Raw genomic sequence first — 27,978 nt, 5'->3', positions numbered from 1 at the left:
ACCATGGCATGGTACCATGCAGATCAGGTTACACACACAGAGCAAAGCAAGGTCCTGAAGGCAGCAGCATATCATCCATAGTCCAAGGAGGCAATGTAGTGAGAACGCAGCCAGAACTCAACTCTATCTGGTTTGCCTTTGCCAACAGTCTTAGTAATGTTTTCATACAAACAGGAACAACGACCTACTGAAGGACAATAAATACTGACTCAAAACTAAAACTGAGCTTTTTCTGGTAGGTAGAAAGTAGCTGAACTGCTCAATACGCAGCTCCTCTCTAAGGCTTACTCAAAAAGGAACAGAAAGAGAAATGCAAAATGACTGCAGAAGAACACATACAGAATCATAGAATTGTTTAGGTTGGAAAAGACCTTTAAGATCATCAAGTCCAACTATTAACCTAGCACTGCCAAGTCTGCCACTAAACCATGTATCTAAGCACCACATCTACCCATCTTTTGAATACCTCCAGGGATGGAGACTCAACCACTTCCCTGGGCAGCCTGTTCCAATGCTTGATCACCCCTTCAGCAAAGAAGTTTTTCCTAATATCCAATCTAAACCTCCCCTGGCACAACCTGAGCCCATTTCCTCTCATCCTATCGCTTGTTACATGGGTGAAGAGACCGACCCTCACCTCGCTACAACCTCCTTTCAGGTAGCTGTAGAGAGCAATAAGGTCTCCCCTCAGCCTCCTCTTCTCCAGACTAAACAACCCCAGTTCCCTCAGCTGCTCCTCATAAGACTTGTGCTCCAGACCCTTCACCAGCCTCATTGCCCTTCTCTGGACACGCTCCAGCACCTCCATGTCCTTCTTGTAGTGAGGGGCCCAAAGCTGAACACAGTACTCGAGGTGTGGCCTCACCAGTGCCCAGTACAGGGGGACGATCACTTCCCTGGTCCTGCTGGCCACACTATTCCTGGTGCACGCCAAGATGCTGTTGGCCTTCTTGGCCACCTGAGCACACTGCTGGCTCACGTTCAGGTGGCTGTCAACCAACACCCCCAGGTCCTTTTCCGCCAGGCAGCTCTCCAGCCGCTCCTCCCCAAGCCTGTAGCGTTGCACAGGGTTGCTGTGACCCAAGTGCTGAACCCAGCGCTTTGCCTTGTTGAACCTCATATAGCTGGCCTCGGCCCATTGATCCAGCCTGTCCAGACACTTCTGTAGAGCCTTCCTACCCTGCAGCAGGTCAACACTGCCACCCAACTTGGTGTTATCTGCAAACTTACTGAGGGTGCGCTCGATCCCCTCATCCAGATCATTGATAAAGACATTAAACAGAACTGGCCCCAATACTGAGCCCTGGGGAACACCACTCACAACCACCCACCAACTGAATTTAACTCCATTCACCACAACTCTTTGGGCCCGGCCACCCCAACAGTTTTTTACCCAGCGAAGAGTATGCCCATCCAAGCCACGAGCAGCCAGTTTCTCCAGAATGCTGTGGGAAATGCTGTCAAAGGCCTTATTAAAGTCCAGGTAGACAACATCCACAGCCTTCCCCTCATCCACTAAGCGGGTCACCTTGTCATAGAAGGAGACCAGGTTGGTCAAGCAGGACCTGCCTTTCATAAACCCATGCTCACTGGGCCTGATTCCCTGGTTGTCCCGTACGTGCCATGTGATGGCAATTGGGATGATCTGCTCTATAACCTTCCCCAGCACCAAGGTCAGGCTGATAGGCCTGTAGTTCCCCAGATCATCCTTCTAGCCCTTCTTGTAGATGGGCATCACATTTGCTAATCTCCAATCAACTGGGCAATAAAATGGTCACAATACTTAGCAGAAGAGCTGCACTACCTCTTGATAATTATAACTATTCTATATGGCTACTACAGGTCACTTCCTAGATCAACAAAAGAAGCAGCACTAGAAAGCACTTAAGTACAACCGTGTGTTCAATTACGAAACCAAAGATAAGCTTCCTGCTAATTATGTTGACACATGCGGGTTCAGAAAAATATTCTCAGAGATAAAGCAGACACAATATACACTATGCATGCGAAACAGAACAGGCACAGCAAGAAATCATTAACTTTAACACCACAAAACATAAAAATCAGATGTAAAAGCAGCAGAGAATCTTCAGTGATCTGATGTTGCACTTCCTTCTAGACTTCCTGTTGTATGTGTGTAATTGCTGCAATAGAAGTCCTTGGAAAAATGAGTCACATCAAACAAAATAATCAAACCATAATGATTAACAAAGAAGTGGAACATACCTTACAGTATAAAAAAATGCTTCTCCAGTATAAATTCTTTTAAAATAAGATTATATGTCATATGTTAAAAAAGCATAGTGCTATTTTGCAAAACCAAGTTGTGTCATATTTCCATAGTTAAAAGTCATCTTAAAATGCATTAACCATTCTGCAAAAAGAAGAAAAAAATCTAAACATCAAAACAACCCCACAAATGTAAGAACTTTCAGAAACTCTAGGAGTATACCTTACATATATCAACAAAGTATTTTCTTAATTCATTAAACTGTGAGTAAACTGTCCCAAAAACAAGTAGAAACTTACCTATAATAGTGTTATAATAGTACAGAAAATGGTTTTCCTGATGCTTTTACTACATAAATGCACATGCAAAATTAAAAGAAGGGAAGAGGGGAAAGAAGAAAGCCATATGGCAGCCATCATCTTATTAAGTAAGAAGGATGGTTCCTGTTAGAGGAGAACTGAAGAGAAGATCCTTGTTGGACTGAACAGCCAGCAGCAGCAGGACTGCAGCAGCAGCAGCAGCCTCCTGCTCCAAGCTCCCTGGAAATGGCCCAGCAACACGTCAAGTTCTCAAAGCATCAACATGATTCAGTTTTCCGTTTTGAGAATATTGATGATTAATGTAGCACAAAAATTAAATTCCTAAAGCCTATTCTAACAGCTGCTTCCAGGAGACAGAAAATTGCTTCTATAAGGCTGAAACCATTCAAAGTCAGCATCCGAGGAGGGCACAGGTTAGAAAAAGAGTGACGTGGCATAAAATAGCTGATGACAACCAAGAGCGCAGCAGGAGAACATGGGGGGCACGTTGTGCACCACCAGATTTGGACAAACAGAAAGATGTGCAGAGCAGGGCTGTGCTAGCCCTGCTGCCTGCATGCCACAGCGGCCCCCAGATTTGAGGGATGACTTGATTCTGTCACCACCACAAGGCTGGGGACACGCTGTCGGGGAGCCCCAGCCAGGGCAGCGACAGGAGTGCAGCCAGCAGCTGGGGCTAAGGAATCCATGGGCCTCCCCATTTCACAATTTGTTTATTTTTAATGTATAAAAAGAAACATAAAGTGCATGTCACCTCCAGTTCCCTTCGTTCTCCCTAGTGCAGCAGCACTGTGAAGGAAGACTGCAGTACCATCTTTCTCCGCTGTCAAGTATGCTGGCAGGATGATCATCACCTTTCCCTGCCTCCTCTTCAAGGATCAGAGTGCAGCCTTGCAGCTAACAGCAAGAATAGTCAGGACCCACCTCAAGAATTTTTCAGCAAGAACTTGAAGTTAAATAGCAGTCAGTGAAAAACAGAAAATAATATATTCCCCAAGGAACAAAAGTTTAAAAAACCCCACCGCACAACAAAACATCTTCACAGATACTATGGGGGGTGGGGAGGAGGAAGTTCTACAAAATTCTATAGTGTTGGAAAACCTAGGTATTTACAGTGAGGAGCAGGTGTTATGGCAGCCTAACAGAACAGGAAGAAAGAGGAGTTGCTCTGCAGAGCACCACTCTGGCCAGCTGAGGCTTGTCAGCATCCCAGAGACACTTCCCAGAGAGTAGCTGAGGGTGGCTCCCACAGCCTCCGATTAGAGCCCTTTCTTCCAGGGGCAGACGTCTGCCCTTTCCTTCCCTACTACAACACTGCTTGTTCACAGCAAGCCAAAACTGCATTTAGTATCTGGTGATTAACATTACCCCTATTTGATTCAAGCACACAGAAGTGTCTGCTGTCGCACGACCCATCTCCAGCTTCCCTAGACACCACTTAGGACCACATGTGTAGTGGGATTAGCAAACAGCCGTAAGGATGGTTTTCATCTTGAGCAACACCTCGAGGGTCTTCCCTGAGATGGGTTACCCCGACCCCAGCAGGGACCTGGTTCTGCTTCCCAGCACGACGGTGCCCATGGGTAGCACGTGGCTTAAGGCCATCAACCAGCCACTCCTCATGGAGCTTAGAGGAGAACATTGGATACAACATGTACTACGCACTGCACAGAAGAGGGGACATTAACACATACACATCAAAGCGGATGAAACAGATGATGAAAACCACTATGAAATGGTTATTTCTGCACCCCTATTCCACAACAGAGAATGATGCAGATCAAAAGCAGAAGCTGGTACCCAAGGCTGTTCAGCCAGTACTGCAACTCAAGGGTTCGTAACACCCCAGGGTGATTAAGCTGCTGAAGAAGAGTTAAGAGTGAACAGGCAACTCTTAGATGACATCAACCCTACCCATTTTTCTTCTAAAATTACATACACAAAGATCATATGACAGTACAGAAGAGTTGTTTGCCAAAATGTAGCTTCTTGTTCATCTTAGGCAAGTCACTTCTTTCTAGTAAAGATTTCTATCTTCTTGTCAATTAGTTTAACTTTGAAGGTATTTGAGTTTTAATCTGTACATTGTTGCAAAAGACTCGTAAATAGCAATAAGGCAAAGAGGAAAAAAGCTACTTCAAAGTTAGCTTAAACTTTTGCAAAACCAAGATACATACTGCAATGCAGAAGATAATCAAGACCCAATAATATTGAAAAGAAACTAAAATATGTATTAATCATACATACAAAAAGTACCTGAAAATAATATCTGTAATAGATATGTCTATATTATATTGATAATATATATCTATTATATATTGTAATATAATAGAAATATTTCAACTGAAGAATGCACATATACTTTAATTATTATAGGAGCACTATGTAATGATTTTATGCTGGTTTTGTAGAAGACAAAAAGACCTGTTGTTGATGCTGCTGAAAATGTAAAGTATTACCAGGTCCAGAACAAACTGTAATGGCATTCTTTGAAATGTTCAGTTATGAACCAAAAAAGGCTAGACTTCAGTCCTGTTAAATAAAACCTGGGCAGGAGGTAGTGGTGGTATGTATACACACACACCAGAGCATGGAAACTCCCCAATTAGTTCTGGAAAAAAAAATAAGGACTATTCAAATTTTATCTGTTTGAATTAACTCCAACTGAAGGCTGAAAGGCAGATATAAGTGACCCTATCAAACACAAATCCACGCATACCAATAAATACAAATACATGCTATACGCTGCAAATACTCTACTCATGCTTTCTTGTCAATTCCCTTTTGCTTTCTCACAATTTCCTTTGTCATTTTATCTACAGCTTTGAAAAAAGTACCTTTCTCATCTATAAAAAGCAAACAAACGTTGCCATTAATTCACAAAAACAGTGGCCAAGTTAGAGCCCTTTTGCTGGTAAAGCTGCTATAGCTATAGAAGAGGAAACTGAAATTTCTACTGCAAATAATAATAACATAAATGCAGATAATTAAAAGCATGTTAGCAAGAACCCCTACACACATACCTGTATTATTTAGTTAGGCAATAACTGAACCGATATCCAGACAGCGCACAAAGAGTAGTTCTCATTTTTATATTTCTGAAGGTTTCAAATCACCGTGTTTAGATATGCTGAGGGGGAAAGAGGGGGAGGATGATCAAATAAGTCATGTCCCACCTGGGCTTCAAATCTCACCTGCACAGACATCACCTCCCCTCTTTACCTTTCCCCAGCCCTTACCCCGAATTTGTAAGGCTCAGGGGGAGGGAGCCGTGCCCAGCTCTGCTGGTGCGGGGGCCAACAGGGACTCCCTGCACCGAGACGAGAAAAGTCAGAGAAGGGGAGCAGGACAAGAACAGGAATGGGGCCTCCTTCAGGGGAGGGAAACAAAAGGTAAAAATCTCTGCTCTGTCAACACCAACAGGACATTTTTTATCATTATTATAGCCAGAATTTTATTATTATTATAGCCAGAATTTCAAATGCATAGCTTACAACCCATAAATATCTGAGCTAAAGGACAGATGTTTAACTCATTGATGGCCCACGCTTTCAGTACCACCTAAAACAGGAAGACCTGACAAATAAATGGGAGGAAACGGACCGAATACAGGGGCATCAAAGGTCCAAGCCCCCCTGTAAAAGCAATAGGAAAAAATGCGGAGCAATCCCTGTGTGGGGGGAAGCTGCCCTTTTGCACTTCATCTGGAGATGCTCTCTTGCTCCATGCACTAAGCAACCTGCTCGCTCTCACAAAACAACTCCTGGCTGGTCCCAGGTTCAGAGCACGCAGGCAGGGCAGCGCGCACCCAGCAGCTCAGGGCCTCCCCGCCCTCCCACAGCTCCAGCCATCTTCAGGAACAAGTCACATACTAAGCTGTAAGGCTTTGTGCAGGTACAGAGAAAGAGACGCTGCTTGCAGAGCTGGCAAGCTTTACATGCATGTGTTTTGAAATACCGTAGCACAGTAGTAAACAGCTTACACTCTTCATTGCTGAGACGGGTGACCACTTCAACAATTGACTACTAAAATTCAAACTAAATACTCTCCCAACCCCATATTCCTCTAAGAGCAGAGCACAATACACACATACATACATACAAACACTTCTATGTCAGCCGGACCACAAGCTTGACACACATATACAAAATGAATGATCAAAAATTTGTTCAAAACTCTGATGACTTGATATAAAAAAACCATGTCTCTCATCCCAGTTCAGAAAATAGGATGCCAGATTAAGTCCCGCCCAATACCATAAAACAAATTATCCCAATGAAAAAGCAACGTAAGGTTCCCCCAAGCGAACCATATTTTCTGTTTGCTAATGCACACCAGGATATTTAACCCAAAAGAAACCATTCTGCAGTACACCGAGATCAGAGATTGATAACAACTGCCAATCTGACGCCCACAGCTTGAATACCTTCGCACCAAAGTTACTTCGGTAATACATCTACGCAGAACAGACCCTGCATGTACCTTTCATTCTTCCAGCCAGCATTAAAACACTCCTTAAAAGTTCGCAAAGTGCCTTTCGTGGGTTCCACCGCAGAAGAAGGATCGCAGCAGCCTCTACGAATTTGAGCCAGCCTCCGCCCTGCCTCTCTCAGGGCTGGAATTCAGGTTCCCACCAAGGCACGCAGCCACCTGGACCACAGCTCTGAGCTCTCATTTTAGGAAAGGGTCAGCAGTTTTACTGCGAAAGGGCGCACAAAATGAGGTAAGCAGCAACTAGCACGTTGATATCATAGAAAGCGTTGCTGGCCTGGCACAGAAAAAGAAACAAAAAAGCCAAACAGGGTTAGGATTTAGGTTGGAAATATTTTTAAAATAGAACTTTTAGTAGGATGTTTATTGACGCACCAAAGCACAGGATCCCATTTCTCTACTTCAACAGCAACAGAGTGAAAAGTAGAACCATACGTCAAGTTATCTCCAAAACAAATTGTTCAAAACACACCCCAAATAATTGCAAGACCCACAGTGACAAAGCTGTTTGGCCTAGAAGCCCAGAAGGGCATGCAACAGCATAACAAGAGCTACCTTCTCTTACAGGTAGGATTCTTGCAAATATTAAACCTAAACGTATTAAATTGTCACGCTCAAAAGACCAGGACGGGAGGGTTTTTTTCCCTTCTGTGCTGTACACTGTATGTACCTAACAGTTCTAAAGAAGTAATTGATGCAGATTATTTAACTCCCTTAACCCGTATCAGTATCTTTCCCACCTCCTCTCTCCAATGCTAGCACATATAATCAACAAGACTTTTATTACGCTGAAATCTTTAAGCAACTCATTGGGTATATTTGCACTGTTAATAAACTGCAAATAGGTACTTCCCACACAGTGCATCTTAAAACAAAAGCTTGCATCTGCAACAGAATTTAAATAACTAACAACTATTAACATCTACAGGTTTGGCGTCTAAAAGTGAAAAATGTCTATTTTAGAATTAAATTTGTCATTAAACAATAACTTCTAGCATATATTTTTCCACATCATGAATAAGGTTGGATTATTTTTCAGTTCTTGGCTACGGTTGTTCTAATCATCAGAGATTACAAATTTGCAGATTGCAAGCTTAGATCTATTTTCTTTGCATCTAAATGAGCTAGCACGGAAAAGCTTGAGGCCAGATGTTAATCTCACACAGAAATTAATTGTATTCCCTGCACTTTGAAAGTTTTCAAATCAAATCATAAAAATGTGTATCAATTTGTAATACAATTACTGACTAATGCGCTGGGTAGACGTCGGAGATGCACCACCTGAGGCCCTACTGCACTTGGGGGTCAGCAATCCTGCCCTCCCAAACCCACCACGGGACGAGGACAGAGCTCCTGACACAGCAGCTCCCAGCTCTCTTGGCACATGCATACAAGACATCCGAGATGATTCATTTCTGCATCTGTGTTCCTCCGTGATACTGCAGCCTCTGGAGAAGGCACATCGCTGACACTCCCTGGCTTACGATCCACAGAGCATCCTAGTCACCCCGCCATACCCGTACCACTTGGTGACCATGTTCACCTCCACAACTAAAGAGGGGACCTCCAGTGCCCTCGCTGGCACTCAAGCAGTAGCAGATATGGATACACAGCCATTTAATGCTTGCACCTGACCATTCAGGTTAGCTGTATTAGCAGACAGCACAGGAATAGCGCCATACTGGAGCATCATTTCTAATGAAACACTAGTAAGCCAGATCAAGTGCTCAGAAAAAAAGAAGTTTTTTCCAAGAATCAGAATTGTTCATGGTTTTCTACTACTATGCTGAATTCTAAGTTTCTCTATGAAACACGGAAAAACAAACAACTTTTTTAAAAAGCCATTCTGAAAATATTTAATTAAAATATTTTTTCCCTCAAATCACCCACCTCTTTCTCTACGGAGCCACTAAACACTTCGTAGCTATAGCTCCCATTAACTTCACAATACCAATAACACACGCATGTTCGTAGGGTTGGGTGGGGTTTTTTTCCCCCTTTTAAAATTAAACAGAACTGAAACAAGAAGTATAAATCAAGGCTAAATACTTCTCCATGAGGGAAAAAAAAACAAAAAAAACAAAAAAAAAACAAAAAAAAAACAACAAAGAAAAAAAAAAACCACAGGAGAACTCAGCTCCATCGGCTTCCCAAAGTCAGAAAACACAGGTTTGATTGTAGTATTAAAGAATACTATGCTGTTATCCAGAACCTGAAGTCATGAAGAATCCTATAATACCTATATTAGCCTGCCCTACAGGATTTGTCCTCATTCACCACTGGGCACACTGCACCTTCAGCCTACCACATTTCACCATAAATCCTGCAACAACATGGTATCTTTGGGCAGCTCCTATTCCCTGTAACCCAGTCTGCCATGAATTGGGTCCTCAGCCACGTCAGCTACAACAGATTTCTGGTATAAGGCAAGAAACAAAAGGAAAACAACCTGGGGGAGGATGCTGCAGAGAAGGCATATATCCTCCAGGAAGCTTTTCCTGGAAGACAAACACACATACCGAACTCAGAACAAGATTTCATGTATTTCTTAGCTTCACGCTAAATACTTGCCCAAGTTACAGTAGTTTCTGCACATCAAGCCAATTTAAAAGAAGTTAAAAGAATTTAAAATAAAAATGTTAACAGACAGAAACAGCATCTCCCCTGACTAACACATTTTTCATTCAAAAATAAAAAAATAAATAAAAAAAAAAAATCACATTTCCATCAGGAATATCACACTGGCTAAATAAATGGCCTTGTTACTCTGGTTCTTTAGTGCAAAGAATAAACTCAAATGAATCAAGCTCCTAAGCATTTTACCTTATCCACCTCCAAAAGCAACTTATATATTCACACTAATTATACATTCACTCCTCTAACAAGGATTCAGTCCAAGCACTGCTACCTTTTCCATGCTAACCAACCTTTCACCCCTCTAAGCACCTTTCAAAAAATACTATGGTCATAGATCATTGAAAATACAGCACAAAGTCCAAATTTAGAGAACAGCACTGCCAACAAGTCATTTCATTCTCACAGAAAAATGCCAGCCCACATGTTAAGCGTTTCGAGAACAGACATGCAGAAATCTCCCCCCATCACCCCAATTCCAACGCACATGAGTAAAAACAAGAGGGATCTCAAAGCGGTGCTTATTACAGCTATTGCAAACCTGTCAATGGGGACTCAAATTTCTTTTATGCTTATCCTATGCAAAAAGGCAAAAAGTTTGGACTGCTTGTTATCGTTGTCCCCCTTGCCTCATGACTTTAACAGACATGTTTAGAGTTCAGAAAGCAAGCATTACAGCCACACAAACCACTGATTTTCTGCTAGATCTTTCTGATGGCATTTGCACAGTACATGTTGGGAGAGGAGGCGATAGCAGCTCAATGCAGAATTTCATAGCCAAAGCTGTAATTTTCTCCTTGTTAGAGTTCTTGTTTAAAAAAGCTAAGTGATACTATGCAGATGTGAGTATTGCCATGTCTCTGAATCTTGCAGCTGAAAGAGTTTAATTTATGGTTCCTACCGCTGAAGGTTCCTCCTTTCAACACTTCTCTCTGAAAACACTGGGAAGCACATTTTTAGGAATGCTCTCCCGAAATTCCATTCAATCAAATTGCATTCAAAAAAAAAACCCCAAACCATAACAGTAGTAATGCGTGTTAACACATCTGAAGTGGACCTTTCTCCCAGAGAAGCCCAGATGTACGTGTGTAGCAGTCATCTCGGAACTGCTCCGACTCAATGCGTGATTTCACCGCAGCTCCATCAAACCAGAGATGTGTGAGAAAATCTTTAACAGCAACCCTTTTCCTTCCATTCCACATGGTCAGGTTTCCAACATCTACTGCTCCTGGAAAGGTATTAGGTCAACCATGCCCTACCTAAACAATTAAGTCTACAGCTCCAAGCCACTCTAAAATTTGGTTATTAGTTATAAAAGCCAGAGGTACTGCAAGATGTGTAATAACAGTTTAAAAAACACGGTGAGGTAACGTCCATCCTCAAAAACTGAACCTGCAAGAGAAACCTTCAGCTTCATTCTGCCATTCTTAAGCAGAACTTGCCAATGACATCCAGTGGTCTAATTAACTAAAGATCCATATAATGCACGCAACAGGAAAGCTCTTAAGAAAATGGCATAGTCTGCTTGTGACCGTGCTTAAGGGAGTAGGAAACAAACCGCAGCCCACCCTACTGCTGTTGTTTTGTACAGCGACAGGCGCAAAGCTCGTCAGAACCCCGATATAAAAGCGACGCTCGTCTTTTATTCTCGAAAGAGGAAAAAAAATGTTCCATACAGTAAACCGTAAGCAAACTAATAGTTCTGCCATTCATTTTATGTATATTTGGGATTGTAAATTCCGTTCGCTTGTGAGTGCTTGCTTACCTCAGCAGCTGACTGAAATTACGCATTTCAAAACAATTTCTATGTCATAATTTCATTAAAACCCATAAAAAGTGGTGAAATCATTACCTCTTGTGTTTGGACAGCAAATATAAATTTCTCTTGTTAATAGTCATTTTCCTGCTTTTGTGTCCTCAACTCAGAATAAAGAAATCCAACTCTTTTGTCTTCAAAATTATGAAGTTCTCATGAAAAAGCATTTTCATTTAATTTAACTAAACCACATTTCTAGGCCTAACTAATTTACAGTGTCCCTTTCGGGAGCCAAATCTGGGGCTTAGAAGCATTTGTGACTTTAATTTGTCCTCTGGGTTTCAAACTCCCAATTTTCCCAGAGGATTACAAAAGCCTGCCAATTTAGCTTGATGCATTAAAACTGTTTACACAAATCCAAAATACATTCAACCATAAAGCAGTTTGGTTTCAGCTCCCCCTCCCCTTTTTCTTTTTTTTAAGCCCAAAGAAACTGGCAGGAGAAGTGGGAACCAGCTCCAGGCTGGAGCACTGCATTCACAGCTACAAGATGAATTTCAGTGTAACAAGAGAGAATCAGGTGAGAGACAACAGTGACTATTTTTTCTTTAATTTAATACAGTATCTGAAATCCATGGTAGTTGTACCTCTCCAAAATGTATCTTAACTGTTTACAGAGCGTATCCATATTGCTTCCTCTGTCGCCCCTTGCACTGCACTTCTATGATGTGTAAGAGTAATACACATGTACAAGCAGCTCCAGAAAGCTAATGAAAATATACATAAGAGCAAAGAGTAAGTATACTTCTACAATAAGACAGATTTGCACTCAAGAGTATCCTGCCTAAAAGCTGCAAGACCATGCAATCCACATCATTAGACAGGGCAAAAAGGCAGCATAGACCATCACCAAAGAAACTGGATTCTCCAACACTTGCTAAAAAAAAAAAAAAAATTGTCCTTCCTAATGAACAGCAGTACAGACACTACAAAGTCAGCAGAGTAGTTGGGAAACCAGCAGTTAAAGAACATCAAGACACAGCTATATTTAGTAAACAAGTTAGGCTGAAACTATTGAGGATGAGAAAAAGAGGCAACCCACTGAGAGGCAAAGCAATCAAAAAAACTAACTAAAAAAAACCTAGTTCATCCAACCCAGTAAGAAGTCTTAGGGCAGAAAGCTTAGGAATAATATTGTAATATTCACTGATGGTATGTAGCATGAATACTTACAACATGAAGCAAAAAGAAAAACATATTAAATAAAAGTAAGAAGTAAAGGGGAGCAGGAAGGAGGAAGAAAAACAAAAACCATTAAAGAAAAAAAAAAAAAAAAAGAGCAAAACCAGAAGAGAAAAACATTTCATATGTTCCAAAATTTAGCAATAAGCTCAGGCCTTTACCATCTCTGGGGTCTCCCTTCACAGCCCACCCCTCCAGCAGCACCACCCATTTACTGCCACTGACTGTCTGCGTTACCAGCTCAGACTGCGAGCTCGCCCATGAACACAGCCTTTTCAAATCTGAGCCCACAGACGTGTGTTTCCTAAAGATGACTCAAAACTCTCAGAAGAGCTTGCACATCACCACGTAGTGTCTCCAGGTGTCCATCCTTCAGCACCCGATGAAAGAAAACCCTAGAAAACCAAAATTCTGCATCCATTTCAACAAGCAGATGAAAGAAAAAAGGCTAACAATTCCTCTTTAAACTGTTGGTGCCTGTACTCATTTACAGAGGGGAAAAACGAGGTAAGCAGTGGCTCCACCTGAGCTCCCAAGTAGGATTAGAAAGATTTCTTGAAAAGGAAGTTAGTGAAGCTTGCAAAAAGTTGTTTATTAGGTGATTCTCATCTCCTGAACAGAAGAATGTCCCTACTAGAAACGCTCAACACCAGCAAGAGCAGAGAGACTTGCACTGTCATCGTACATGCCACGTGCTATAAAATTAATTACCCTCTAACACTCTTCCTATTACATTATGTGTGGGTAAAACAGGAACAATATTCTTGGCCTTAAAATCGCATTCATTAAGAATTAGATTTAACAAGGACCTCAAGAGAGAAGGGAAAAACAATCCTCAATAACTGATAGAAACCACACCAAGAAGGGAAGCAGCTACTCTGAAAAGAAAGGAGTGGCATACAGATCTCCCTGTACATTACTAACAGCACAATCAGCAACACAATGCTGCTTACAAAACAAACTGATGCTTCAGAGGACTTGTAAGAGCACTGTTCTTGATCATTTTTTTCCCTCTTACATACCTCATGATATAAAGCACAGGAAAAAAAATCCTTTCAGAGTCGGCTCTTCAGACAAGAGAAAATTCTGTCAGATAACTGTACTTCCCATACCAAAAATATTCAGTTAAAGAGTATGAAAACACACTGTGAGGCCAAAAATTCTTCTCCGCATCCCAGGCATTAAAAGCCTTTCTAAAGGAGAGAGAAGAGAGTCTTTCCAATAGAGACTCCTGTGTTTGGGATTCTGTTTCTTTTTTTGTTTTTAAAAGCGAGAGTGTTACTCACAACCAGGCCAAATATTGCCAATTGCTCTGTGCAAAAAAGGGATTGTTTTTTAAACACAAGATCCTTTGCTTCTCAGCTGGCTACAGAGCGAAGGGTTCCTCCTCGCTGCCCATTAACTAAAGCCCCTTTTAGCAAAAGGTGGGCCACCGCTGAGTTTCTAAAGCAAACAGCCCGTCTTCCTTGCTGCTTTAGTTTAATCACCCCTGGCACAACCAAGGCCATCCTTCTCAGGCAGGACAGACTGACGTCCTGCCAAAGTTTTTATTTTTAAGAAGACTAGCACACTGACAATAGCACACAGCAATCCCACGGAGAGAGCCCCGTGAGTGAAGCTGAGCTCGCTCTCGCTGTGAGCAATTGCGTTGCAGCACCACGGCCACTTTTGCAGTCTAGACAGGCAACCGTAAAACTTCACATTCTAGCCCAAATAAATGACAAATACCCCAACTTGCTGTAGTCATTCCACACGCTCATTTTTCTCGGTACTGAACCCAGCCAGAGATGAATCACGATGCACACATGCTCCCCAGGCTCAGAGCATCGGCGACCACAAGATCCTCTCTGCTCGAGCTCTGCCAACCCCTCTAGCATACCTGCATCACGGGGCGCTTCAGAGAAGACAACGTACTGGGTTTTAGCAAAGCCACGGGTTCAACAGACACTGTTGGCTCTTCAAATGCAGGGGAGCAGCACATACTCATAACACTGCCTCAGTAGCTACCCGATGCAGACCTGACATACCCATGAAACAGGAACGCTTTCCAACAACTTCTATACAATACCCAGTTTAAGAAACAGGGGGGAAAAAAAATTAGGACTGACCTACATGCCACCCCTCCAGTAAGCAGTTAGTACATATACTGCAGTTAGTAGCAGTACATACACAGTGACAGAAAAATATGGAGATCCTACATAAAATGAAAAAGTAAATCTTTCATATTGTTTCTCCAGCTCTCCCTCCAATAACATCAACAGCAGAGCAAAACATTGGTCTCTACTTAGTCATTACAGCTCTCCTTTGCCTTCTATTTCTCTGAAAAAAAAACCCACATAAGCTCAACTACTCTTTTTTTTTTTTTTAAGAAATCCTAAATTATGCTGCTCGCCTGAGACTTCAAGAGAAGACCGATTTTAATTTCTCTGTGAAAATATTTTCAATCATAGAGAATTTTTCAGTAAAGACTACTTCTAAGCTTCAGGGCATCCTGCACAGCTGCACAAAAACCACGGTTTGAATTCAGAAGTTGAGACTTCTTAATTTATTGTTATGAGTTACTATTCTGCCACAGACCTCATCGCTGGAGAGAGTCCTGTTGAAATACTTTATACCATGTTATAATAGGCTGGTGACAAACATGGAAACGGCTGTAGTCATTTTTTATAATGTAATCTGATGAATGCTTCCATATCTTTGTTTACAATGAGTTATTGTTACAGAGCTCAATTAGCAGAAGCTTTCTTAGAAGGGAAAACAATGCAACAGCTAAAAACCATGGAAAACTGTCCACCAAAGAACAACCCTCGCCAGCCCCAGGCAGCCGCTCGTAGCTTACTCTTCATAAGCCTAAATGTAGTAGATCTCATACCTTAGTCAGTTAACCCTACAGAAAGTAAGATACATGAACAGCTTAAGAGGTGCCACAGAGAAGTGAGAGTGACAAATGCTTCATATTAAGACAGCACTGAGACACTGAAGGAGGGCATTAGCTGCGCCAGAGAAAATACCAGCTCCAGAAAGTTAAGGTTCAGGCCCAAGAAAGGCATCACCCTCCAGGCTGCCCCAGGTTCACGATGCGGCAGAGCCAACCTCAGAGCTGTCAGCTGCGCAGTGCCACCACGTCCCCCCACCCCCGGCTGAGGGCTCCTACCGCTCCCCTCCCGCCTCCTCTCACAAGCCAGTTTAGGGAGAAACCCACCAAAACACCTGGGGCGAGCAGGAAGGCTGCAAATGAATATAATCCATGATGATATGTAAAAATCAAAATTATTGTCAATTAAACTGTCAGCCTTCTACATTCCTACAGCCCTCTGATGGGCATCTCTGAACCACTTCACCATGGGCTCACAGGCACCCGTGTGAGGGTGGATGAGACGCAAGGCAGTAGCCTGCAGCACAAAGAGCTTTTCTTTTTTTTTTTTTTTTGGTAGAATTCTCTCTCTCGATGCTTTTGGTGGAATAAATAGCGCTTTCTTTTCCCTGAAGATGCCATCTTCGGGTTGTTTTGATCAGGACCCTAAGATGCGAGAGAACTTGGCAGAGCCAGAGCCAGACACCCATGCTGTGCTCCCGTCTGGGCGAGGGCGCGAGGCAGGAGCCCAGGCGCTCGGTCCAAGCTCCCGGACTTCTTGTTCCCGTTCAGAAGCACATTCTTTCACTTCAAGGGATGCATCTGAAAAAAGCAGATGGCCAAAATCCATTGAGCCCTCTGACGACCGTCGTGGTGGAAATGCTGAAGTGTAAGGTATGACCGTTCTACTCGAGACAATAAATGGGATTCAGTAACCACTTTGCCACTGGTGATATTCAAAAGGTACTGAAGTCCCAGTAAGTGTGAAATAACTCAGTGTTTTATCGAAAGAGTAAATCAATACCTATTTCAGCTGTGCAAGTTAACTCATAATTTTTTTTTTTTTTACTTCATACAGTAATTGTATACTCTTCAGTAGAGTGCTACATAAGCATTTACTAAACCAATAACCAAAACAATTTTCTAAATTACATATAAAATGTTTTCTTTCATCTGTTTATTCTCATAAAAATTGCAATGTGGAAGCCAAAAGAAAACAGCTGCGTAAAGTATTTTCAACTGCAAGAGACATGTAAGATGGTATTTCTGCCTGTGCTGGAGGGCACAATCTGTAATAACATTTTGCCTTCCAGATAATGACAGGAGACATTAAAAGGACAACTTGCTCTCTAATAAGCTCGCTCGACTGGTTGAGCACGCACATACATAGATAGCGCAGTTTTGCCAACAATAATTTTAATTAATTTTTACATTTTATTCTAAATTACATTAATTTATGGCCTTCCTAAAAGACATTTAGCAGACAAGTAATTAAATTCAAGCCATTAGATTTTAATTAGAGATGTTTTTAAAAAAAACAACTCTCAGAACAATTCACACATCTTTGTGAACACTACATGCTCATTAGCAGCTAGAGCAACCAACAAGTGATTATAAATACAGAAGAGGACTAAGCAGCATGATTCAAACCGGAAAACAAGAAAGTCGCATAAAGTTTCATGCTTCAAAGCTAGAGATTCTGGGAATGCCCTCTCCTCAGCCCAAGTCCAGAAATCCACTGTGCATCAGCGCTTGCCATAAAAGCAAAATCAAAGGCCAACCAACAGTGAACATCACAATATACAGTTTAAAAGGTTGAGCTGAGCTTAATCCTCATTAAATTCTAATAAAATCACAGTGCCTTCCTGACCAAACAGTGAAACAAATTAAAGGTCCAGATGGAGCCTCCCTTAATAAGAGAAGCGGGATGCGCTGAGCAGCCGACCCCCGCTCCAGCGCAAGGTGCTGGGCCACCCAACCAGCCCGTGCCATTGCTCCACGAGCAACCTCCCCACGGGAGAACGATGCTTTATTATTTCAAAGTAATTGGGTTTTTTTCCACTTACAACACAAGACAATTATTTCTAAATATCCACCGCAGCAGGGCCAGTATTCCACGAGTTAAAAGCAATATCGGTGCCCTTTGAGATGGTGATCAGTTCCACTACTGGGTAAAGAGGTTCATAAATATTAACCGCGACACATTTGCATATGTCACCCACAGGCACAATCTTCCCTCTGAAAACCGGGAACAGAACCCGTACAATTCCTCCGTGTGTCGCTTTTTGATTGTCAGATATAAAATGACCATGGAAGTTACTTGAGCAAGGAGAGTATATCAGGCAGAGAGCCAAACTACCAAAGTGTACTGTTAATTACGGTGCACCAGTTTGGTTTGGACAGGTGCCCAAAATGCTGGAGTTGACATTTCAAAAACCTGAAGGGTTAGGATCACACTCAGAAGTATTTAAATGAGTCAATTTTTCCAGAAAATTGAGAACTATTCACTATTATTACAGATTTCACAGGAGTGCTGTAAAAATAAATTAATCTAATTTTTAGAGGCACAGATTTATTCTTCTACCAAAGATGGAGCGAGGTCGATCTCGAAATGCCTGCAATAAATGCAGCAGCGCTGAAAGCGAACAGGAGGCGTACGAAGAGAGCGGCAGGTAAGGCACCACACGTAATTTCACCGCAAAGTGAATCGTCAGACCTATCTTACCCTTATAATTTGCAGAAAATACATCGGAACGTACACGCTTTATAACGCTTACGTTTGGATACATTTTCAGTTCACGCTTTTAATCAGGAGGACTTCATACTACATGCACTCTGTCCCCCAGATCATGCAGAAAGTGGGCTGGTGAAGTATTTTTTCTTAAAGAAAGAGATGACAATTTGCCACAGCCTTATCAAAACTGAAGAGAACGCAGCCTGTCGGTTTTCTGGGAATATTTGGATAAAGAAGCAGTAAATATTTTCGAGCCCTGCACAGCTGCGGGCAGAGGAACCTGACGCCGAAGGAGCCGGGACTCCTCGGGCAGAGGGAGGGATGCGCGGCCACCGGGAAGGCACCGACCCCGCCGCCGCCACCTCCGACGCCCCCGCCACCGCTCCCAGCTCCCGAGGCGTCCGAGCCCGCACCGCCGCCGGGCCCCGGGGAGCGCTTGGCGCCCGGCGGCAGAGGCGCTCCCGGGGCTCTCGCCGCGACACCCGGGCCCGCTGCGCCCGGCCGGCCGGGGTCCCTCCCACCCCCGGAGGGACGAAAGGGAGGGACGAAAACCAAAATATTTAAAAATAAAAAAACAAACACCAAAAACCAGCCCAAACCCACGCAACTAACTCCGGGGAAGCGCAAGCCCACGGCGAGGGAAGAACAAAGGAGGCAAGTGCAGCCGGAGCTCTCGCAACAGATGGTTTGAAGCTGACCAGATTTCGCGCTGGCATCCCCTCCCCTCCCTCCCTCCCCTCCCTCCCCGCCCGCCGCGGCACGGCACGGCACGGCCCGGCCCGCCCGGCACCGCGTCGCCCCCGGCCGCCGCCGCGCAGGGCAGCCCCCGCACCCCCCACCGCCGGGCCGGTCCTCGCCGCCCGCCCGGCCCCGCGCAGCCCCCGCGGCGCAGCCCGGCCCCGGGCGGCGGGGCGGCCCCCCGCCGGCCGCAGGTGCGCAGCCCCGGCCCCGCGCCGCCGCGGCAGGGCGGCTGCCGGCACGCTTGCCCCGTCCCGTCCCGCCCTCTCCCTCCCTCCCTCACGCTTCCCGCCGCTCACCCAAACTCCCGGCGAAACCGTCCATTTTGCGCGGGGGGAGGCCGGTGCCGCAGCCCGAGGCGAAGCCGCTGTCGCCGGCCGGGACAGGTTCATTCACCCGCGGAGCGGCGGCGCCGCAGCCCGGCGCTCATGAGCCGCCTGGGGCAGCGGCTCCCGCGGCTCCCCGCGCTCGGCGGCGGCGGGAGGCGGCTCCGGCGGCTCCTCCTCCTCCTCCTGCTGCTGCTGCTGCTGCTGCGGGGCCGGCGGCGGCGCTGCCCGGCTCCGTCCCTGCGCCGCGACCCCAGCGCGGCCGCTTGTGCCGAGCTCCTCCCGCCGCCGCCGGCAGCGCCGCCCCAGCGCCCCGTGCTGTCGTGCTTCCGACTCCGCCCGCCCTGGCAGCCGCCGCTTCCCCTGCGGGCGGGACGGCCCCGGCCCCGGCCCCCGCCGGCGGGCAGCCCCGAGCCGCCGCCGGCCGCGGCTCCCGCGGCCCGCCCCGCCCGCTGCTGCTGGCCCGGCAGCCCGGCTTGCGAGGGGGCTGCCAGCAGGGGCGGGGGGCGGTGGGCTGCTGACCGCAGCTTTCGGCCGGGGGCAGCGGGGGGTGCCGGTGCCAGGCCCCGGGCTTCGCCAGCGCACCTCCTCCGGGATAAGCCACCGAGGAGTGACATCTCGATTTACGTTCAGAAGTTTATACTATAGGGCAGTTTGTGGGAGGGTTAATTGGGCGATTTACTATAATGATCCCAGCAATCAAAACAGAGATTTTCTTAGATTAACCTAAAAACTTTCCTTCAAATCAGTTTGGGGAAGTTCTGCCTCGCTGGGTATTAAGCCAGAGGAACTGTCACTTCTGTAACCCTACATTTCTTATATCTGTGTTCAGGCAATCGCTCCCTCACTTCCAGCCAGCCCCGCTCCCGGCTGTCTCCTATAACTTCCAGCCATGTGCTTGATGACGAGGGAAAATAGAAAGTAGAACCAGAAATTCAAGTCAGCCATGCTCTGTACCATCTAATCTCTTAGGCAAGAGTGTTTCGTATGTTAAGCAACATCATCAAGTTGTGTGATGCACTGCTTTCTCCTTGGTCAGGAAAAAGCTACATACCCACCCATTGCAACATACTGTTTTGCTCTAAGTATTTTCCTGTCATGCACTCAAGTGCTAATGCTGCGGTCGGACAGAGAAATGGAGAATTGCCTCCTGAGCACGCCCCTGGCATTTGCAGCCGTGTCCTCTAAGGACAGCCCGTGGATGTTGTTGAACAGGAGCGGGGAGAACGGTGGTGCTGGAGAGCAGCACAGACCTGATGGTAGCAGTGCCCGTTTCCCCAGCACCTGCCATCCACTCAGGCAAAAGCATCATTATCTTGCTGATCTGCAATATAAAATAAACCCGAGAGGCTTATGCTTGCTCACATTAGAGGAAAACACCTTGAAATTTTTCATCAAAACCTAATCTCCACCAGATTTTCCAGCAAATTTTACTGAACAGCTGCCACAGCAATGAATTTGAGTGTGACTGCCTGCAAACTACATAAATAATTCGTCTTCATACAACCTGTAGTCTCGTCAAAAGAAACATCTTTCAGTTGATCTGCTATAAATGGGACATCATTAGCCACTAAGTTCTGGCCTTAATTACTAGCAGCTATTAGACTTCCTACCTCCTCGTGGGGTCTGTTGCTGTAGAAGGGCTCTATATAGGCTTCTTCCATGGTCCTTTAGCTATGGCAAAAGAGTGCTGCAGTCAGTCCAGTCCAGTAAAAATTCCCTTTGAATGCTTCATTTTACAAACAAAAGCAAGAACGAGGCGCTACAGCTCCAGTCCCATCTCCCCACACCCCATTTATTACTTGCCTCAGGCCAGGTTTTCAAGATGCTTAAAGCATTGGGAGTACAGAGAGAGAAATCTCTAGCTAGGAAAAGTGCTCTGGGAATTCAGAGCCTGTGGCCAGTTTCCTTCAGAAAAGGGCCGCTTCCCCCTGAGACCGAGCCTTATGTAAATCCTTCAGGCAGGACTTGTGTGCTTCTGTTTTGTTAAACAAACAAAACAAACCAACCAAACAAAAAGCATGCCCAGCTGCCTTCCTGAGCTGTCAGCAGGACCATCCTTCAGACACACCACTGACTTATTGCAAACATCCTAAAGAATAAGTAAAGAAGCATTGCCTGTATATAGACTGGAAACTGAAGCACAGAGGTGAAGATGACAGCATGGATCCTTATCTAGCTGTTTAATTCCTACTGAAATTGGTTAGGGGCATGAATGAATACGTTTGATTTTCTGGGTCCTGAAAAGTATATAAAAAGTTTAAAAGCTGCAAAGAAAGCTAGTTCTCCATAATCTTAGCTTAAACCCAAGATGAGTTTGTTCCTGAAGTACTGTTGAAAACCCAAACTTTGGTACTAACATTTTAAAAATAAATTTCTGTCGCTGCAGAGTTAAGGAACCAAACAAAACTAAGGAAATTAAAAAGCAAGGAAGTTTATCTCTGTGTGACTTGTTAAGTAGGAATTTCTGAAGAGCAAATGCTATGGAGGAGTTAACAAAATATGGCAAACTCCAGCTGTTAAATTATGTTACCTTCTTCAGTCTAAGCCAAGTCCTGAATGCTACCTGAATTTAGGTGGGGTTTGTTTGGGGTGTTAATTTATTTATCAGTTGTGTTTATGGTGTAGGCAACATGCACCTGTGATATAGACAATACACAGTCCGAGTTTTAGCAAAAAAATCTGCAGTAAATACATATATGGGTGTGTGTTTGTCATCTTTAACAATTTTACTTGGCTGTTGAGCAGAAGAACTTACAATTAAAGCAAAAATAACTTTTTTTTTTTAATGTAGCTTTCAGACAGGTACTGGCAAATTACTCAATATAGCCTGTAGACTGATAAACAGTATGATTGTTCCAGGTGCAAACCCTAAGGACAGGGTGATTTCTTACCTCTGGCATAGTACCTAGTGCTTAAGTTGGAGGCTGGAGGAGCTGTATAGTGCTTTAAGGGGTTTAACTTGTGTTTCTTAGTTGACAATGATTCAAAAACATGAACCAAAGAGCTGTTACAAAGTTTTAACAAGCTCAGTGATTGTCCCCTTTCAGTTTATGTTTTGATGCTAAGGAAAGATTACGTTATTCAGGGTTGGAGTAAACTTAGAATATCTCACCTCAACTTTCAAATCAGCTAAACATCCAGTGCTTTATTGCACATAGAGATGGTAAATAGAGAAAGACAACTGCGATACCACAGGGCAGGAATTTTACATCAGTTTGACAGATTCACAGTTTAGGAAATAGAAATTCTTGTCTGCAGCCTTCCCTCCTTCTGCAGTGCAAGTGTGAGCCTTTGCGAGTCTCACTGATGCAGGAGGCAGCGGGACCGGTGCTGGGGTAGGGCCAAGCCTGCACTACGCTTCTCAGAGTCGCTGGTGAGCAACCAGCGGGTGCCTCAGCTGCTGTAAATCGGTTTGGTGTTGCTGACTTCACCGGACAAGGCTGACATACCCCAGCTGAGGACCTGGACATACGCGTGGAGTCTCCCTCTTACTAGAAGGAAGTTATGGAAAATATGAACCACAGAAAGAGGTCATCCTGAAATACACGGTGGAGGCTACACACATACCAGAGATTTTTACACAGTCCTTGAAGGAAATAGGCTATTTTTCCCCCATTGTTTCATTTCTCTGGCACATTTTCCTTGGACTACAGGTTGTTGAACAGTAACTTCTTGTAAGAATACCTTTGTTTGTTTTGTTTGGGTTTTTTTAATGGACATAGTTTGGCAACATTCAGCCTAGGAATTGTTTATAACTTTTTGGTGGCTTGAATGTAAATTATATTTAAGCATTTTTCCACTGAGGAAACATAAAAATGATTAACAACTGAAAATGAAATTGCTGAGATTCTTGTATGTGAAGCTGGGAGTCTAAACCTTTGAGTCACTTCATCTTACCCGGTAGAAAGAGGATTCCGCTTCCCATAGTACTCATCTCCTGGTGTCTAGTTTCCTGGACCAAAGTGGAAACACCTGAAGGACATCTTCTCCCTCCTGCAGTTTCTCTGGTGCACCTCTTCAGGGCCAGGGGCGAGAGCCTGGATGCGTGGCAAGGAGCAGCCAGGAAGCCCCAGCCCTGCAGGTCTGCTCCCACCTGCAGACCTGGGGGTGGGGTGGGGAAGAGGTGCTGCTATTTGTAACCAGCTGTGCCCCACAGCTGGTGGTGTAATCAGTGTAGGATCACTCCCTGTGCTGTGGTGGTGCTCGTTTGAGATGTTGTCCCCTTGCAGATATGTGGGGTTCTTTATGGTGCCTTGTTTTGAAGAGGAACAACTTTATTGGTTTGCCATAAGGCATGGGATGTTGCTAATTCTCCCAAGTGAGGCTCGAGTTATAAGAAGTTCCCAGGGGTCACTGATGTAAGGGAAAAAATTTGATGCCTGAGCTAGAGGTAGATTAAATTACTCCTTCCTGATTTATAGAGTGTACTCCTCTTGCCTCCAACACGGAGTCTCCCAAGTTTTTCTTTCTGGGCTGGGGTTTTGCCTCCCCAGAGAAGCAGCCAAAGGTTCAGTCTCTCTAAATTACCCAAGGGCATGAATCAGCACCTGTCACGCTGAATGGGCTGGAAGGCACTAGGAGTCGTGCCAGGAACTTGAGGAGAGCTAGATAGCTTCGATTAAAGCTTTTAATTATGTATTTAACTAAAATATGACCTAGGGTTTTCAAAATGGGGCTGAATTTCTTAACTGCTGTCTCTATCCTCATTAATTTTGATAAAGATGCTTAGCTGCTACTGTATAATACATGTTAGAAGCCAGTCATCTTGATGTTGCTGTGTGCCTGCTTTGCTCGGTTGTTGTACATAATTGCTAGAGGTCTGAGGTTAAGGCATACCTAAGCGTCTCCTGGTCTTCCTCCATTGTCCTATAAAGTAGGAACAGAAATTGTCTTCCAAAACAAAAATATCGAAGTTTGCTGGAAGGCTTCAAGTGGCTAAACTCTGGTTAGGTGGACTTTTTTGTAGTAGGATGGATCATAGTCTTATTTCTATAATGCTACTACTTCACTGTTGATTAGCATGAAAACATCTCATAAAGAGTCAGGGTTGACTTTTGCAGCTATATACAGCTGATCTTTAATGAACTTCTGCATGTTTAGTTTTCCAGTTTATTGCAAATAGATTTTGATCATAGTTTGCAAAGTCATTCCCAAATGTTCAGAAATGTCTTCATTTAATACGATACATATAAATTACTGGCAGTCAGAAAAAAAGAGCATATTTTTTAACGATACTGATGATTTATAAGGAGCTCCATGATGGAGCTTCAATAGAGATGGTTTTATTTTGAGGATGTGCTGAGCACCCACTTCCTGAAAAATCAAGCTTACGTTTGTGCTTTTTATTGATTATCCCAAAATTGCAATTCCAAGCCATTAATGAAACTTTGGCAAGAATTGCACAATTTCCTGTGGTCCTCATTAAATGCACATTTTGGTTCAAGCACAGAACCTACAAAGCCCTGTTAGCTTAAGCAAAATTTCACATCACTGAATGAATGTACTTAGAAAATGGCAGTCTCCTAGAAATGTGACTACCGAGTAAGAGAAAAATAGCAGAGCTCTAGTGCTAATTCATTCACCAGTCCTGGTGGGGAATGAGCAGATTCAGTGTGATTCTAAGCATTTGAAAATTGGCAGAATTCGAGCAGAGATAGTTGAAACTCTGTGTGCACAATATTTTTTTTCTCATGAGGGGAAAGGCTTAGCATTTTAACTAGAGAACAGGTTAAAAATTTTATACTGCAACTTTGTTGGTATCGAGCTTATATTAAATGAGGAAATCTGAAAAACATTTCACAAAGCTGGAAAAATAGAACCTTATCTTCCTTCATCTCTCCCCAATGGATAAGTGGTCTGGTTTGTCCTACCAAAGAGCACACTCAGTTGTTTTCTCAAATTAGTAAGCTCCTCATGAAATTCATACCTTGGTCCAAGCCCTATAAAAGCCTAATGTCTTACATAAGTGCTAAGTTAAGGATTTAGCTGAAGCATAAATTGGTGCATTGGCTTTGTATAAGCCATTTACATTAGGGTGCAGTTTATTCTCCGCCTCAGGAAAAAATGTGCTTCAGCTTGTACTCGGGAGCACTATGATGAGCTTTGGAGCAATCCCTTTTCTGTTCTCCCTACTTAGAAAAATTAGGAAAAGGTAAAGCCTCCAGCTTAGCAATGTTACCTAGGGGTGCTAACTAGTAAGTGTTAAAACTGGTGGAGAAGGAGCTGATTTTTAGACTGACGAGCTTATGGAGATCCCCCTTGGGGACAGAATAAATTAGCGTTACATGTGGAATTTATATTTTTTAACCCTGACTGTTAAAACATCTCCTGTAGCTTTGCATTTTATACAGATCATTATCCACAATAAGAAGCTGATCCCCACAATAGCCTGTGTGCATGTGTATGTATCTGTAAATAAATACACTCATATAGATCCTTCTTCATCAGTGCCGTTCACCCCTCTGTGCAATTCTGTTTAAGCTATTACTCCGCTTGAACCATTTGTCACAGGAAGGAAGTGCCTGCAGAGAAGTGATACATTACTGTATATTTTCTTGCTGTGAAGTGTTGATTTTAAAACAGGCTGGCAGTCTGCAGCCGACCCCATAATAAAAATGAACAGACATGGTTTAGGAGGTTTTGTTTTCCTTTTGTCCTGTTGTTATGCCCAGTTTAAGGAATCTTTTATTGTCTTTCAGCTATGCCATACTCGGCAATAAATTTCTCTCTTATGTTTGGCCTTTTCCCCTCTGGGAGTTTGGGATTCTTTCCCATTTCCATTTCTACATTTTTAAGCTGTGACAACCATCCTATTGCCTGGTTATTAGCTAGCAGGGCAGGTGTGCGATGTTTTCTTTTAGCAAGGACAATGTTAGCACCCAAATGCAGTGAGCAGCACAGTGATCGTCCTCCGTTTTACAGACTGAGAACACCAAAAAGGATGTTATTGTAAGACCGTAGGCTGGAGAATGAAGACCAAAAACAGGTCAGCATAGGCTAAACTGAAATAAAGTGGAAAGAAACTCTATTCCCATTAAAAAATATTAATCCTGCAATAATACCTAGATATAGATAACTTGGATTAAGGGCAAGCCTGCTCTCTGTCTACCAGCAGTGCACAACTGAGCTTTTAGGCATTGATATCTTCCATGTCTGCAGTACCAGACATTTACTTTGCTACTCCATGAGAAAATGTACATTTAGGAAGGAGGCTTCTGCCAGGCTCGGACACACTTACACTGTTACTGCCTTTGCAGGATGGGCCATACAGAAACGGTGTATCACTTGCAAAGTCTAATGAGATACCTGATTGCATCTTTGCTGAATGAATAATATCAAGAACATCACTATCAATCAAGAAAATAAAAACCCTAATCTTCGTTTCTTAATGCTCATCAAAACATATGTCTCAGCTTAGTACCTCCTGCTTTCAGAGGGCCTTCAAATTCATTTAGACAGATAGTGTGATGGGGGTGATTGTTGATCTTTCTTTGGACCAAATCTGTAAAGACTCAAAGATGAAGCTTCAAACCTGTCTTGCACCATGAGTCCTAGGGACCATGGGTCCCTCGCAGATGTAGCCAGAGGAGTTGGATTTTCTGTAGCCAAAGGCAGTAGATTATTAACTTATTCATAATAAGGCTGTCTTAGGCATGCAGTGTGTAGCTGGGGTGAATGAACTCATTTTCAAATAGATTTACCTGTGCCTGAAGAATTAGTTAATAAAGCACTTTTGTTTTAATTTCCATTACCTACCCTACATTTACAAATTATAGTTCCTGATTAATGACATCAGGAGTTGAACTTTGGCTTTTAAAGCACCAGACCCATGCTGTGCAGTAGACACATTTACATTCCATTTATGCAAGTCGTCCAATTAAAATTTACTCATAGAAATTATATAATACACCAGAATGAATACATTATTTCCCCTATTAGTCTGCTTTCTTTGCTTTTCAGCAGAAGTGACCAATCTTTCCCTTTGCCCCAAATGGGAATTCATGTAAAAAAAAAAAAGAAAACTGAAATAGGCAGAAAAAGTAAAGGGAAATTTTCCAGATCAAATTAGTAAATTATAATTCTTAAATAAAGAATTGGGAAAATGAAAGTTCTCCCTTTAATGCTGCTTATATGTTTGCATTTAAAAATTGAAAATTTTTAGGTCTGACCCTACAAAATACCAATTCCCCCTCATGTCAAGAGAAAAATGTCACAGGATTTAGCTGCCTCTCTCACGGGATGGCCCACATCTCAGAGAAAGCAAGTCATTCAATAATAGCATCATGAACTACTTCAGGCTTTCCTTTTAAAGATAATGCGCAAAATTTACCAGGCACTTTCCAAACAAAGACACATAAAAAATCACTTGCAACAGAGTGGTTCAGGTGTGCGGCTAGCATTAGCCTTTCCTCGGGTTGGTTTACTTGCCAGTGCTTATGAGCAAAGCCGATCTGAGTCCAGCATCTTCAATAACAGCAGCTACTGTCAGTAACTCTGCAAATGAAAGAGTTGTGCTTGCTGTTTTCTCCTCCCCACGTGGTCCATGAAATTTTGCCAAATTGTAGGTAGGGTTCGTGCAGTAGGTAGAGGGAAAAATCATGGTATAGTATTTGAAATTTTCCATGCTTCCACATGAAAACAGCAGATGGCA

General features: G+C 43.6%; 1 protein-coding gene across 1 annotated transcript in view; it reads right to left on the bottom strand.

Moving 5' to 3' along the window:
• Positions 1-19,380, bottom strand: part of EML4 (EMAP like 4) — a 168,913-nt gene extending 149,533 nt beyond the window's left edge. Inside the window, exon 1 of the mRNA XM_082307572.1 lies at positions 19,299-19,380. Coding sequence (XP_082163698.1) covers positions 19,299-19,323 — 25 coding nt within the window. The 5' untranslated portion in view covers positions 19,324-19,380. The remainder of the gene's footprint in view (positions 1-19,298) is intronic.
• Between the last annotated feature and the right edge of the window lie 8,598 nt (positions 19,381-27,978).

The sequence above is a fragment of the Platalea leucorodia genome (assembly GCF_965183815.1).
Source record: "Platalea leucorodia genome assembly, chromosome: 3".
Lineage (NCBI taxonomy): Eukaryota > Metazoa > Chordata > Aves > Pelecaniformes > Threskiornithidae > Platalea > Platalea leucorodia.
This window is presented reverse-complemented; position numbering and strand designations above follow the sequence as displayed.